Below are 16533 nucleotides of genomic sequence, written 5' to 3' on the forward strand. Positions count from 1 at the left end.
AACCTATAATGAAGTCATTAGTTTTGATCTTAAATAGATGTGTATATAAATTAAATATGAGTCGAATAATAAATCAAATCTAAATCCTTGTCTATATTCATATCCAGATGCCAATCCTTTTTTTTTTTTTTAAATCCTATTGCATTTAAATATATATCTAGGTCAAATAGAAATTTGGTAACTATATTCGATATTTTTCGAATACAGAATCTTGTCAAATCTAATATTATCCGACCCTTTTCATCGTAGATGTAGTTCCATTTTGGATATGCTTATATACTTAGGACTCCTTAATTTTTAGGTTGAATTAAAATTTATCGTATGAATATCTAATCATAGATGGATTGTTATTGGTATTGTTATTCTACCGTGACTTGGGCTTTACATCACATAATCGTTTTCTTTTCACTGTTTTTTTAAATGAAATAATTATACCTAGAAAGAAATAAAGCACTAATAATAACACTAATGAGTGTATCTCTCTCAATCTTAGAAGACTCTACTTTCCGTCGAGGCTCTGTCCATAAATTCTCTCACCAAAGCCACTCTTTGTCTTCACCGAGCATCTCCTCCTCTCTCCCTCCTGTCTCTTTGTCAAACTGGCGGCTCTAATCCTCGTCGTCGCCTCTGCTACTCTGCTCTCCAACAAGTGAGGACTGAACCCTCCGCTCGGTGACAAAGAAAAAGTTTGATTATTTTGACGAGGTCAAAGTAATGATGAACTCTAACGATCTGTCCTAAGTAATGAATGTTAATATTAGGAATAAAAAATAAAATAAAAAGATTGCACGTTCCTATGTAATGAATTGGAATAATTATATTTAGCTATTAAACTATCACAATTTTTTATATATATCTCAGCCTTTTTTATTTTTATACGTGGACTCTCTGAATTAAGAAAAATATTTACATAAACTAAGGTAATTACATTTTTGACCTTTCACTAAGAAATTTCTTAGTTCGGAAGTCTCCGTTCTTTAAAAAAAAAGGTTGAGGGGTTGTACCTGAAAATGGTAATAGTTTAGGTGACTAAGTGTAATTAACACTAATAACTATATATTTCTTAGCCCACTCTCTTTTGGCGCCAAATAGGGTTTCTTCTCCTCTCCTCCAATCCACGGTTTTCGCCCTAAATTTTCTTCTCTAAATTAAGTTCGATCCTCCCAGTTCCAGGTACAAAAAGATCCCATCTTTCTCTCAATCTTATAGGGTTTCCGCGCCATGGCCCTAAAATTTAGGAGATACGGACATGTGATTTTTTTCTTGAAAGAAGATTAGATGGGGAATGGAAGCGATTCGCCGGCCATCAAAGCCATCAACAGGGCGGCGATTCACAGAATTTGCTCGGGTCAAGTTATTTTAGATCTCTCGTCTGCTGTGAAGGAGTTGGTGGAGAATAGTTTGGATGCGGGTGCGACCAGTATCGAGATAAGTCTCAAGGAGTACGGCGAGGAGTGTTTTAAAGTTATAGACAATGGTTTTGGGATCTCCCCTACTAATTTCCAGGTATTTTCTTTTGTGTATTTTTTTCGAGTGCAGTTTGTTGTTTCTTATAATGCTAAAGGTTGTCCTTTTACGGATTATGAAGTGTAAGATATATGATACGCATGATGCTGTCTTGGTCTCTGGGGTTGTTTGTTTAGTGGATCAGGTTAAGGCTTTGAGAATTTGGTCCAAGCACAATTTATTTAGACTCTAAGATCAGCTTAGCTGTTGATTTCCGTGGTCTGGGTTGGACCTCTTTTGGTTGTAACTTTTGTTGTCATAAAGGACGTTTTAGCGTGAAGATTGAACTCTCTGATGTTTTTCCTTACGAATTTTGTGGGGCCACCTTGCTATGTATGATTGATCGCTTATGGTTGGACCTAACTACTGATTTTCATATGAATTGTGGATGCCAACTTACTTATTAGTGCTCGATGGAAATTGGAGGCTATTTGGTTGATTTTTTTATTTTCTATTTGAAATGTCTTCTTAGTATTCTGTTAGTGAGCTGGGAGAGGTCAATTTTATTCTTTCATGTTGCTTTGTTATTACACTCTGTGAAAGATTCACCAGGAAAGGTCTGCTTGGAATAGTTGTTACCTCTTCATGGCTCAAGTGGGACTTTATTCATATGGTTGTAGACATTGTTATGCATGTTAGTATCTAATGAAAAAAGAAGAGATTTCTATAAATCTTGACACAGTAAGAAAAGAACTTTATGTTAATTAGACCATTCCAAGATCTATTTGTCTGCTCTGCAATAAATTAACTCATCAAAGACCTTCATGAGGACTTCATAAGTATTTGTATTTCCGCCTTGGTACAGGTCTACCATTAGTTAATACCTCAAAGTGAGTATAGCATTGGCTGATACTTGATAGTGTGTTAGTAAAGATTTTAAAATGAAGCTACTCATATCAGAAGTTAAATGGGACTTCAAAGTTGTTTACTTAATGACTGATAAAAAAATCCAAATCATAATTGAAGTACTTCCATTTACTGTAGTAATAAATATAGTAGCTGCCAGCCTGCCAGACTTTCAGTTGAGATGTTAACAATGTTGTGATTCAGATCATGATCAACAACTTCTCTTGAGCTCTTTTATTTCATGTTATACTGCATGCCATTATCCATCGCTCCTATCTTTTATTTGTAGTATATGGTTATTAAATTCATCTTTATTCTTGTTTCATTGATTTAAAATTTAATAAGTTCATCTCAAAGAAAATATTAATCTCTTATAAATTTAATAGTTTTTTTTTATCATTATGTGGCCATTTTTGTTAAAAGAAGATCCTCTATTTCTTTCACCCATTCACTATATGGCTTATATTGTCAGTAATTATTTACTTGACTACTGCAGTTCCTTGCTCTTAAGCATCATACATCCAAAATATCAGATTTTTCTGATCTACATTCTTTGACAACTTTTGGCTTCCGAGGAGAGGCACTAAGTTCACTTTGTGCACTGGGGAAATTGTCTATAGAAACAAGAACAAAAACTGAGCATGTTGGGACACATTTGGACTTTGACCATTCTGGAGTAGTGACTTCTGAGAGAAAAACTGCACGGCAAGTTGGAACTACTGTGTCTGTTGAGAAATTATTTTCAACTTTGCCGGTACGAAGTAAAGAATTTAGCAGGAATATTCGGCGGGAGTATGGCAAGCTACTTTCTTTATTGAATGTAAGATTGCTTCTCTCTCTAGAGTCTAGATCACTGAAGGAACTAATTGATTGCATTATCACTGTATATACAATATTGTTAGTTTTCATTAGTTTTTTTATGACAGTTTTAGTATTTTCACTGTATTTCAGTGCACTGGCTGGATGTCCTGTATCTCTTTTGAGATTTTCTTTTTCCACTAAAATTGTTTCTTCCTGGTCAATGCTTCTGTTAAAATCTGCTCAACTCATTTGTACTGATTGCATTTGATCCTTTTCCCCTGTATTAGGCTTATGCTCTAATTTCCAAAGGGGTCAGATTACTTTGCACCAATACAACTGGTAAGAACTCAAAATCGCTAGTGCTGAAAACTCAAGGAAGCAGCTCATTAAAAGACAATATCATAACTGTATTTGGTTTAAACACCTTCCAGTGCTTGGAACCGCTGAGTTTGAGCATATCAGAAGGATGCACAATTGAAGGTTATCTTTCTAAGCCTGGATATGGTAGTGGTCGTAATTTGGGAGACAGGCAGTTCTTTTATGTAAATGGGAGACCGGTTGATATGCCAAAGATCAGCAAAGTTATTAATGAATTATACAAAAGCTCAAATTCCAAACAATATCCCATTGCTATCTTGAATTTTATTATTCCAGTAGCATCCTATGATGTTAATGTTACACCTGATAAGAGGAAAATTTTCTTTTCTTCTGAAGGATCCCTTATGCTTTCCATACGAAATGCTATAGAGAGAATTTACTCTCCTCATCAATGTAGCTATTCTGTTAACACTATTGACAATCCTAAGAAAGGGGAAATTATTGTAGATGGATCTAGTGAAGATGAAGATCCCTTAGCAATATGTGAATTATCATCACTTAAAGGAGGGGTGCAGTTACAATTGGCATCTAACAACAGTCTGGTTTCACCCAAGGAGACTGACACTGTTTTACATGGATCTTGTCAAGATGAAGATTCAAAGCAAATGCCCGACATGTACATGGATGGAATGGTCAGAGTTGTTCATGCTGATGTAGACAAATCTGAAGGGCTCTCTGTTTATCAGTTTAAGCAACCAAAAGACTTGGTGGTGAACTTAACTGCAAAAGTACATGAGAAAAATACAGGTCATGCAAAACTAGTGCAAAAAGAGAATTCTCATTCAAGTTCTGTTCAATCTTCTCTTACAAAGTTTGTATCTGTAAATAAGAGGAAATATGAAAATAGTTTCAGTATGCTGTCTGAAGTTCCTGTACTAAGAAATGAAATATCTTCCGGTAAAGACAGTGCAGAAATGCATGCTTCAAGCACAAATTCTCATGCCTGTGATGTTGCAGAGGATGATTCACTTCAAGGATGTGGAAGAGAGCTTTTACAGGATTGTGTACCATCTAAGATATCGAAAAGTGCAGAAGTGCCTCTTTCTGGCGAATGTGATAGTGAATCTAGCTGGGTGAGTAAAAAATAGGGTTTAATATGTTTTACCCTTTTGTACTTTTGACTAAAATTATTTTGCCCTCATGAATGTTATTTTGTATCACTATGCCTCCCTTAAACTTTTGGCCAAGTTTAAACTTTAAACTATTTGATTTTTATTTAAAGTTACCGGTGTCCAAGATTTTTAATGTTAGAGATTGCTATCAATTTGAACAAAATTCACTTTACCCACTTGAACCTTTCTTTTTTTGGCATCACTAAGTCTCCATGAACTTTCTCTCTAGATACATATTGTTATCTCTGTTAATGATGTTTATAGTTGCAAACTTGCAGTTGAGTCAAAAGTTCAAGGGAGCATAGTAATATAAAAAAAAAGCAGGACTGTGAAGTTATTTTCGTCCAAAGACTTGGTATCCTACATAAAATCTGGGTAATATAATACTAAAAATGCATCCTGGGCATCGAGCTTATGCAAAGACTTGGCTGTCACACATTCCCACCAGTAATATATACTTTGATATTTTTATGGTCTTACTTTGTAAAATTGACATGTTATGAACATTTACATGACACACTACACTCTCTTATGGTAATTATTATATCCTGTGGCTTGGTACCAATAGCTTGAGGTTTCAAATAATAGTGTGTTTATATTGGTTAGTCATTTAGGGTACCTTAATAGAATGGGCTACAGCTAAGTATAGTTGTACATGAGGGTTCCTTCTGCCTGAGCTACAATTCGTAGTGTCAATTACAGTTGCAAGTTTTTCCTGCTCTAACTTTTAATTGCATTTGGCGCATCTGAACAATTGAATAGTGCTCACAAGCTTATATGATATTTCTTGCAGACTACGTATTACTTCAAGTAGCTCGCCCATCCACTGTTTACTAGGGTGTAAAGCAGATGGTTGTGTTTTGTTTTTAGAATAATTCCTTAAAGAGTTTTGTCTCTTTTGGTTAGAGTAGCCCTATAATGACTTGACATTAATCATCTGATAAACAAGTATATCATAAGACCGAGATCAAATTAGTAAAAAGAAAAGCATTGTTCTCATAACTTTAAGTATCTTCTCAGTTTCTTCATATATTCATAAGCTATTCCTCATTTCTACTATACCAGCTGACAGGAATGCATGATGTACCTACTTCAGTTTCTGATTTTACATCAAAATCTCTTCCAATGAAAGATCCAAAGAAAGAGTTTGGAAACCGTTCAAGCACTTATCCGTTGTCTGACACTTGTGATGAAGACCGAGGTGCTCTAAAACCTTGTTCTGGTTCGAGTATGTATCCCCTTGTGCAATTTAAGGTTGATGAGCTTAAGAGAAGAAGGCAAAAGAGACTCTCATTATTATGGTCAGCCAATCCCCACTATGATGAGAAAAAGATAGAAAGGTGATTGAACTTGTCCTTATGATTATATTGTTATGGAAAGTTGATTATGTTATCTTGACAAACAAATACATGTTTTTACCAACTATTGTTTAGTGCTCTTCTCTTAGGTGTTATGCAGCTGCAACACTTGACAATTTTCAACCAGAAAATGAAGAGGGAAAAGCACATTCTTTAGCTGCAGCAATAATTGAGTTGGAGAGATTTTTTAAAAAAGAGGATTTTGGACGAATGCAGGTAGTTAGTAAAATTAGTCTTTCTGATTCTTTTAACTAATAATAATCCGATTCAAGGATAGTCATACTGGTCGGCAAATCCCATGTCGATAGAGGATCGACAGTAGGAACGGTTATGCTAGTGGCACAACCTATGCTGAGGTGGCAAGGAACCTATGTTGAGTGCCGATACTTCATTAAACGGGTTTTTTCTTTATTTTTTATTTTGTTTCACAAATTTTTTTAAAATTTAACATTGCTATGTGAAATTCATTCAAATTGGTTTAAAATTGGTATATAGATATATTAGATAAACTCCTGAGTTCATTTGAGCCCATATTTTATAATTTTTAGCTAAAATTTCAGCATTATTAGATTTTCCCCAAATTAAAAAAAAACTAAAATTAATATGTCAAATTCATTCAAATTGGGTCACAATTGATATTATTACATGCCATATTAACTATGTTCGACAAATTAGTTAATTATTAAATTATTATCAATTAATGAATATATTTAATTATATTATGTGTTGAATAATATTTCTACTTGACTATTGCTATATCTTTAATAAAAAAGAATCATTTACAAAAATAATACAAGGATAAAAGACTAATATATGCTTAGCACATATATTCAAACTAAAAACAAGGGATTATTTGCTAAAAACACCTGATTACATAACTAGATTTATATTATAGATACGATTCAAATACTATAATTATACTATTATCATAAAATGCTAATTATAGTATAAGGAGAAGAGGTTTGTTTCCTTTTATATAAGAAATATCTCTAAATATCCTATAAAATATATTAGAAGAGTGTCAATGCATGCCAGTAGCATACAGGGGCGTGCTGACCAGCACTCCTCTGTTGACCGAGGATCGACATGACACATGCCTTTTGCACGGCCATCCTTAGTCCAAATGTTATTTGAATTAAGAATTTGATAACATTTCTTCTTCCATTATCAAAGTTAAGTCTCTTGATCAAAATAGGCATGGTCATATCATGAAAAAGTTCATCCATGTTTGATGAAATAGAAAGGCTTTCTCCTTGGAGTCAAAAGAACAAAGTTTTAGATGATGTCAGTTGATGCGATGGTAATCTTGCTCCTTTCAACCAAGAGGTGATGGACTCAAGTTGCAAATACAACTTCTTCAAAGTGACTGTGAAGCTGCGTACATCTTCCATCCTGTTAACCCAAGGCAATATAGGCCTCGTTCGCTAGAGCGCATTTATTTTGTTACTACCACTTAGATGGTAGTTGCCTTACAACTGCTTACCTACACTGACTTTTCCGTTTGTCCTTAATGGCTAGAACATATTTTGATACAATTCGACTACGAGAGTCGAGTCAGTTAGGTTTAGTCTAGTTAGTTATTTTTGCTTATTGCTTTTAAATTTGAATTAAAGAGGATAATCCACGTCTGCATGCCCAGTAGGTCGACTTGGATCTGATCAGCTATGTCTCACTCCTATAAATGGGAGTGGCTATTGTTTATTTGGGATTATGAAATCAGGGAATGAATATTGGTTTAGCTATTTTATTATCTTGCATTTACTCTTTCAATCATAGTCGTTTATTTTTCTTTTTTTCTACGAGTAAATCTAATCTAGAAATCCTAATTCTATCTCCAAACCCTAGCCACCATCTGTCTCCACAAGCCACCATCCCACGACCATTCGCCACCCTCTGATGACTATTTAACGTCGGCATTCTCGTTTCTATCTAGTTTCCACCTTTCTCCACTTTTTTTTATCATATTTTTTCAACCTAAGCTCGGAATCACTTTATTCCAAAACCATTATATGAGACTCATGAGGCTACTACCGTAAAATTTTTAAAATTTTCATGCCAATGGATCGATCCAGATCTGATATGTAACAGTGGCATCAGAGCCATTGTTCCTTGGCCGATGGTGAACACGCAATCCAAAGCAAATCTGAGGGAGTTTGTTGCTGTAGAAGACCAAGAACTCATCTCCATCCCTGCAGAAGCTTTCCCAATGCTACCACCACCAACCACCGCCATCAACGAACCACCCGTGTAGGCAAGGGTGTTACTCGAATCCATGGAGGCTTTGAAGATTCTATTGAAGAAGGCCACAAAATCTGCCATGGAGAGCAACTAACGACTTGACAAGGTGCTGCAAGCCTTGATAAAGGCCATCTTGACCCAACGCCACACCCACCTCCTCCAGCCACTACGGAATTGCCGCCTTCACGACTAATAACTCTAAATCGTGAGGGAGGTGGAGGGGACCACTAAACTGCACCTCCTCCAACCATGTGAAGTCCCTGCCACCTCTGCAGATCCTCTTTGTCACTACAGCAATGCTAGAGTAGGCCCTAACAATGGCCCTGACATCGTCTTCCCCAGCCATGGTGAAAAATGACGTCCAAAACTCTAACTCTTTGCTGGTCACGAGCTTTTGACTCAAACCACTACTACCAATCTTTTCCTTTGGTCCTCCAAACCCGAGCCATGGCCACTATTCGCACTAGCGTTGGCTGGAAGACCGTTGTCGATGGCCTTCCACGCTGCAACGAACCCACGGCTTGTGGCCTTGCGTCCGCACCTCCACTGACGACGTTCAGCCACCTTTGTTGTAAGGTACTCAAGCCATACCTTGACAGGGCAGCTTCCTCAGGTTTCTTCACCGTTGCGGCTTCGCTGTAGTGGATGCCTGAGTACCATCCGAGGCCACCATGGGCTGGCAAATCTGCTAAAGACGCGACATCAATGCCCAAGTAGCAAGTCGAGCATGAGCTCAATAATTTCCTTCCACCAGTGGTCGTCGTCATTCTGCCGCCGCGAGGATCCTTTTGGACACCGATTGCTATCGGCCAGGGACCTAGCCCATCCACCACCGAGGCTACAGTGGGGCAACACTCCTAGGCTAAAATTGTAATTCGGCTTTAGAGTTAGGACAAATGGGTGAAAGGGATAAAGTGTACGTACCTCAAGGCAGGCTGATTTTCACAAATCAACTCGACCACCTCATATGACTTAGTTTGGTACTCATGAGCATGGCTTTGGGCGCAAGTACAAGTGTGAGGATGACGAGTAGAACAACTCGGTAGGCCTACTTTAGCTGACTGAGTCAGACTTGCATGTAGCCCGATTACGACATGTGCCAAACACGTGGGCTCACGAGCATGACATGAGCTAGAAGGTCCAGTTCACGTACTAGTCACCTTGAGGATAAGGTGTTAGAAGCATAGTGGATTAATAGGATCTGACCACGAGAGTCAAGGTAGTTAGGTTGAGTCTAGTTAGTTATTTTTACTTATTACTTTTAAATTTAAATTAAAGAGGATAATCCGTGTCTATATTCTTAGTAGATCGAGTTGGATCCAATCCACTATACCTCACTTCTATAAATAGGAGTAGTCATTGTTTATTTGGGATTATGAAATCAGGGAATAAATATTGGTTTAGCTATTTTATTATCTCGCATTTACTCTTTCAATCGTAGTCGCTTATTTTCCTAAGAGTAGATCTAATTTAGAAACCTTAACTCTACCTCTAAACTCTAACCACCATCTATCTCTACAAGCCATCCATCATTATGGCCGACCTCCACCATCCATGGCCATTCACCACCTTCTAATGATCGTCGTAACGTCGGTATTCCCGTTTCTATCTAGTTTTGTCCTTTCTTCACTCTTTCCTTCATATCTTTTCACCTTGAGCTTGGAATCACTTCATTCCAAAACTATTAGATCCAAGATTTGCGAGGCTATCACCATAAAATCTCAAAATATTTCTGCGAACGGATTGGTCCAGATCTAGTTCTTAACATATTTCTTTGCTTTAATAAAGATAATATTGAAAATGTGCAACTTAGTAAGCAGCCTTGCTCATCTTCTAGAATAATAATAATGTTCTGTAGATATTCTTACTGACAGACTAAGCATCAGTTAACAGTTGCCAATCATTCTTTCACCTTAATAATATCAAGTATTTTACAGTCTGCTGTACTAAATAAAATAGTACTAATCTTCTGGCACATGACCTTTCTTAGCACCTTTTTATGTGTACTTTCATGCTTCCGGGATACTCAACATAACTTTTTGATAGGTTGTTGGACAGTTCAATCTCGGTTTTATTATTGGAAAGTTAGATCAAGACTTATTTATTGTCGATCAGGTGAGCATTTCTCTTCATAAATGAACTTTAATATGCCATTCCAGATTTACCTTCGTAATGTAATAACTTTTTAATAGAAACTTTAGTACGAACTCGTACTATGATTGTTTGGCTTATGTGGCTGTCAAAACTCAAAATATAATCTGTGTTAAATTAAGACTAAACCATTTTCTGTTTTCTTTTTATTTGAAGCATGCTGCTGATGAGAAATGCAACTATGAGCGCCTCTCACAATCAACAATCTTTAACCTTCAGCCCCTACTTCAGTGAGTAAGGAGTTATATATATATATATATATATATAACTTTAAGCTAGTAAATTAAACAATATTTATAAAGAGAGTCAATAATAATAGTTCCTGACTATAGCTGGTAGATGTGCAAAACTGCAAATATTTCACATTTTACCTATCACCTCTCACCTTTTAATTGATCTCTTCATTATATTTGTGTAACACAGACCTATAAGATTGGAACTATCACCGGAAGAGGAAGTAGTAACTTCTATGAACATGGAAATTATCAGGTACATATTTACTTTGTAGTTTGTACTACTTTTCATTCAAGTAATGGCTAATGAGATCACATACTATATAATATGTCGTTTATGCTAATACAATAGATCCTTCTTCTAGATTTATGATCACATTATTAAAAGTAATGGATAACCCTTTTTTATGCATCTTTTTTACGCTGTCCGTTCCTGCTTAGAGATTCAATCTCTATTTATTCGTAATCTTTTAATATTTTGGGTATTTTGGTGTATTGTCTCTATATAATTTTCACTCACGGTGGTATCTATCTTGTCATTTTTATCATGAAATTTGTATCTAAGCCTTGGTTAAATTGTTAAGGCAGACTGAGTTTGCTTACTAGTTGTGCAGATGGACCACTCTAAATGGGTTTCCTTATCATGTCACTGAATACATCAAAAAAGATGTCTTGTTAGGTATATTTAATAGGTCTATATGTGAGAATGCTTTGCCTCCTGATTAATGACTTACAGCTTCTCATAACAAGAACCAAAACACAGCATGCATATCTGGCCACAGGAGTCACTTAAGTGAGAATTCTTCAAGTATGCCTGAAGTTTCCAAGATAGAATTTGCTCCTCGTATAGATGGATTCATCATCTCATAGGAACATCATGACACTATTTGGTTAGAAGGTGACAATGACTTGTAAGAATTCTTTTTCTTGCAAATAAGCTGATATTTTGGAGTCCGGTCGTGTTAATTTTGAACAATGGTAGTTAAGTTATCCAAAAAAAAGATGCCTATGCAACAATTCCAAGGCTAAAAGGTAGATACAATATATGCTAATTGGCAAAGATTTTCTACAGAATCTATTTCTTGATTGCAGTTGTACTCTTTCTTCTTTATTGCAATTTCAGTTAGTTTTCTCTTATTTTGTCAGGAAAAATGGTTTTGTTTTAGTAGAAGATATGCAAGCCCCACCTGGCCACCATTTTCTACTGAAAGCTGTGCCTTTCAGTAAAAATATGACATTTGGTGCTGAAGGTACCCCTTATCCATTGTGACTATAAATACTGATTTATCTGCAAGGACGCCCTAAACTATCCTTTCTGTGATACAGATGTAAAAGAGCTTATTTCTACCCTTGCCGATGGTCAAGGAGATTGCTCAATTATCAGTTGTTACCGAATGGACAGGGCTGATTCTATTTGCCCTTCAAGAGTTCGTGCTATGTTGGCATCTAGGGCTTGTAGGACATCTGTTATGATTGGTGATCCACTGACAAAAACTGAGATGCAGAAGGTAATTGATGAAAGTGCAGGAGTAGCCCCCACATCAACACATTGCAAAATATATGTCAGTTTTTAAGTTTCATGCAATCTTTCAGAATTCTGATTTTTTCCTGGGATAGTGCCGTAATTCTTAATGTTATTTGCACAAATAGGAGATGTTGAATTCTATTAGCTTGAGGAACATTGGTTGCTTCATTAATGAGGCGATATTTTGAGAATACTCTGAACTGCAAATGCTGCTGAGTGCTTTCAAACAATGAGAGGAGTTTCTATTTGTGTAAGAGTATGCTAGAAGTTTAATAATTTTATTAGTTACATTTTTTTATTCTAGGAATCGTCTCAACCTTATAGGTTTCCTAATAGTGAACTTTTTTGCCGCAACACTGAATATCTAGTTACCTGCTTCTTGAAACTCTAGCCAAAGTATACTGTTGGTTTTATTGTGACCATCATTTTATGTGCCATGAGTAAGTGCTGATTGCATGAATACAACCATGTATGCTGAATAGAATTCACGTCTATATCCCCACAATTCCAAATTCTGTTACACAACTGAGAATGTGAACTAGATGTTGTAGCTATTAGTAACCTTTTCTTTTATGTGACATAAATTGCATTCTTATAGTTCAATAATGGTACCTTGACCACAAATTGTAAATGCTCCTAAGAAATTAATGTTTTCTCTTAGCATTCTTACATATATTGTCATCCTTTTGTCTCTAGATACTAAATAATTTGGCCGGCCTCAAGTCTCCTTGGAACTGCCCACATGGTAGGCCAACAATGCGTCACCTTGCAGACTTGACCACTCTTCAAAAGAAAGGTCAGAATTTAGTAGTTAATCCTGGCTCCTTTTTCAATTAGTTGCCTAAACATTCTTGTGTGGGTAAATGAAATTCAAATCTACATCCTGGAACTCAATGCATATATCTCCTTCCATAATTATAGAAGAGTATATGATGAGCTTATTTGTTCCTTGGGGTAAATAATGCCTCAGATATATGGACAATTTCCTTGAATCACTGTTTTCATATTTCTCCATTTCTCTTTTTTTTTTATAATATATGTACCTTTTGGAATCATACTCTTTCTAGTAAGCCCTTATCTTCTATTATTGTGCAGCGGGCAAGAGCTTTGCAGCTATTTCTAGGGGTTTGATGTCAGTAAGATAACTAATAGTGTTGATAGAAAATTTGGATTATGACGAGTACTAGAGCCATAAAACAACCTGTTTAAGACAACCTGTTTAAGCACAGGTTCTGTTATATTCCAAAAATGAAAGGACAGTGCTTTACCTGTCCTCCATGAATTCCAGTTCCCAAAATTCTATGTTGCTGCCAGATCTGCTGTTGACTGAGTGGATTAGGAATTTTTTCTTGTTTATATCAACACTGATCTCTTTATTTTGTGGGTCGATCTTTATTTCTTCTCTCTCTAAACAAACTTCTGTTCTTTTGCCTTCTTTTCCTACCATTTGGATCACATCAGTTTCTTGTCCTTAATGAATTTTATTTGTTATTTTTTTTCCTTTGTAGGTACTTTAACAAAAGCAGAGAACGGAGGATTGAGTATTGGCATTTCCTGACATACGAAATAGTGACTATACCAGCATCTGAAAACGTGTCTGTAGGTATGCCATTTCTGTAATATGTATATGAAGTAGTAGTTGTTGTTCTTCATCTCAAACGCACAAAGTAATTGGCCCCTTTTTGTGCAGTAAAAAGCCCATTCTGTCATTTTGGTTCGTTTTTTCGCCTTTAAAGTTTCAACCCCGTGAAGTTGTGACATAGTGTCATACTATCATTGCCTTTTTACTATATTTTATTACTACACCACTCAGCGATGAGGTTCATGGCTCATAATTGGAGTTTTTGACTTGATGAACTGCTAGTAAAATTTATTACCGATTTACTATACTTCACAAACTATTTACTACAATGTAGATGTTTGTAAATAAATCACTTTGACAGCAAGCTGTTTGTGAAGTCACTTTAGAACTACTCATTTAGGACAATAAAATGCTTTCATCAAAAGTGATTCTCTTTTATGTTATATCATAGTTACAGAGCTCATATTGTACGATACATTCAGGTTTGAGTTCCAGCGGCATCGATATTTAGTGAGACATTATCAACAACAACAAAAAAGATTTACCTTTCGGAAGCGATGCTTACATGAAAATAATTGTATTAGTTTGGTAAATAATATGAAAACTATACCATGTAATTCCTTTTTAGCTCATTTGCAAACCTACAGTTCAGCAACAAGTGTTGTACCGATTCATCCACCAAAGTCCACTAGAAGCCAGAGAGTGCTTCATCCCTTCTTCCAACAGAGCCCACTAGCATACTCCCTATCCCCAATAGTGCTTCAGCCCTTCTTCTCTAGCCCAAAACACGGCCCATTCGTTCCAAGCAATTGGGAGATTGGAATGAGATAGATTAGCTATTATGCTTAAAGAGATTAATGGAGCTAATATGAGGATCAAGATTATCCATCATGTGTTTGTTTTTGTGTGTGTACTTGCTAGGGACACAAGTGTGAATTTTTTTTCTAATCATAAGAAATTAGTGAGTTTTTGATTCTATAATTGATAAAAAAGAAAAGAAAAGAAAAAAGTTACCCTTTTGATATAGTTTTTAAACTATTTACCGAAGTATTATAGTTGTTTCCGAGTATGACAGCAGATAATGTATTTGATTTCCCTTGTAAATATTGGGGTTAATATTTAGTAGATTTTCTATGGAAGCACTCTACGCCCATATAATTTGGGCTCATTATTGTCTGCTTCTCAGTATAATTATTTTTTAAATTATCTAAACTATCGCCATTTTCTATATAACCTTCTAAACTCTTTTTGTGACATAGACCCTCTAAATTATTAAAAATATTTTAAACACGCGTCTCAGTAATTCTCGCTACCTTTTGCATCTATAAATTGCAACATGTAAGTGGCATGAACAGTTGTATAATATGTTTACTCTTATGGGGAATAATACAGAAATTTCACACTAATTATAAGTAAGGTGGAAGATAACTAATTGCTTGTTAAAGATTCTTACACACAAACTATTCATAGATCTGGAGTTCTCCCCCTATATCCAATTGTGCTACTTTTCAATCCTGGGTACTGAAAATTATGTGAGCTTGAGTAAGGTTAGAACCCTAAAATCCCACACACTCGGATATGAAATACCATATGCTCAAGTCTACATGTTCCAATTACTTATTTACTTAGATCTTGTTTAGTTTGAAACTAAGTTCCGAACTTGATTAGTTAGTCTTATTTTTTAGTCTTAATTTTTTTAGAATGTAAACTTAATTAAATATAAAAAAAGATAAAAATATGTTAAATTACTAAACCAGTTTAGGAGTCTCTGAATTCAGAGAATTTCCTAAACTCAAAGCAAACAAGATCTTACTTACTAACTCAGACTCATTCACATTTTTATCTCCGGTTCAGACGTTTTCAATAAGTTTAGGAGGTATCTTATATGTCATTAAAAAGAAAAAAAAAAGTTTACATAGCTAAGTAGAAAATTGTGATAGTTTATAGGTCTAAATATAATTACTTACACGTGAATCACGTTGTGCTTTAATATGTGGTCTAATATATATCCTCGTGTGATGGCAAAGAGAAGCAAGTGGACATTAACAACTACCACAACGATAAGAACAGTCGTGACATAATGAATGAAATAACTACGTATGGGCCAAACTTGTCTGCATGTTTATTAATTTTTGGGATGAATTTTATTGCTGCACTAACTGCAATGCTTCTCTTTGTAATATAATATATATATATATATATATATATATATATATATATATATATATATATATATATCAAGTATCCAAAATCTTGAGTCATTTTAAAAAAAGAGTTGTTTTATTCTCTTTTTTTTTTACGTATATCTTTCTTTCTATAATCTCTTATTCGAACGGTTGATATTTTTACATGTATATATATATATATATATACATATAAAAAAATATTTTGTTACTCATACTTATCTATATACAATTTTTTTAAAGTTAAGAAATATCTTATGTCTCTTTACATATTAACTTATAATCGTCCAAAAGTGACATGAAGTGCAAAATCCATGCGTTTATTATCTACAGTAGAGTAATTTTGGACTCTATTTTTTACTAATATCTTGGACCTTTTATGTCGGCAAACAACTCTTTTTAAGATAATCATAAATAATTTTTTAATAGCAGGCTATTAAACTTAACAAATGCGTGCGAGGACTAAATTAATTTTTTTAAAACTATAAAGAAAATATATTTATCAACAATTTTTCACTAACAAAAATAAAATGAGATACTTAAATATTTTATTAAATTTAAAAAAAAAGTATTAAAAACATCTTACATATTTTATTTATTAGATTTAACTGATAGAATGA

At 34.9% G+C, this 16533-nt stretch overlaps 1 protein-coding gene across 4 annotated transcripts; it reads left to right on the forward strand.

Annotated features, from left to right (window-relative positions):
• The first annotated feature begins 1073 nt into the window (after positions 1 to 1073).
• On the forward strand, positions 1074 to 13983 carry LOC140791124 (DNA mismatch repair protein PMS1). 4 transcript variants are annotated; one of them, XM_073141528.1, is made up of 13 exons: positions 1075 to 1506; positions 2849 to 3172; positions 3441 to 4604; positions 5709 to 5983; positions 6091 to 6217; positions 10286 to 10354; positions 10547 to 10620; positions 10814 to 10879; positions 11770 to 11873; positions 11950 to 12131; positions 12845 to 12944; positions 13657 to 13751; positions 13839 to 13983. In XM_073141528.1, exons 1-12 carry the CDS (start codon positions 1279 to 1281, stop codon positions 13704 to 13706), a joined length of 2763 nt encoding a protein of 920 aa, XP_072997629.1. In that variant the 5' UTR covers positions 1075 to 1278; the 3' UTR covers positions 13707 to 13751; positions 13839 to 13983. The 4 variants fall into 4 exon arrangements, 3 of the variants coding, with proteins under 3 accessions (XP_072997630.1, XP_072997629.1, XP_072997628.1); XM_073141527.1 differs by having other exon boundaries at positions 1096 to 1173; positions 1274 to 1506; positions 13657 to 13983; XM_073141529.1 differs by lacking the exons at positions 12845 to 12944; positions 13657 to 13751; positions 13839 to 13983 and adding an exon at positions 12274 to 12572 and having other exon boundaries at positions 1074 to 1506; positions 11950 to 12185.
• The last annotated feature ends 2550 nt before the right edge of the window (positions 13984 to 16533 follow it).

The sequence above is a fragment of the Typha latifolia genome, chromosome 6 (assembly GCF_019914945.1).
Source record: "Typha latifolia isolate L0001 chromosome 6, TyphaL0001v2, whole genome shotgun sequence".
Classification (NCBI taxonomy): Eukaryota; Viridiplantae; Streptophyta; class Magnoliopsida; order Poales; family Typhaceae; genus Typha; species Typha latifolia.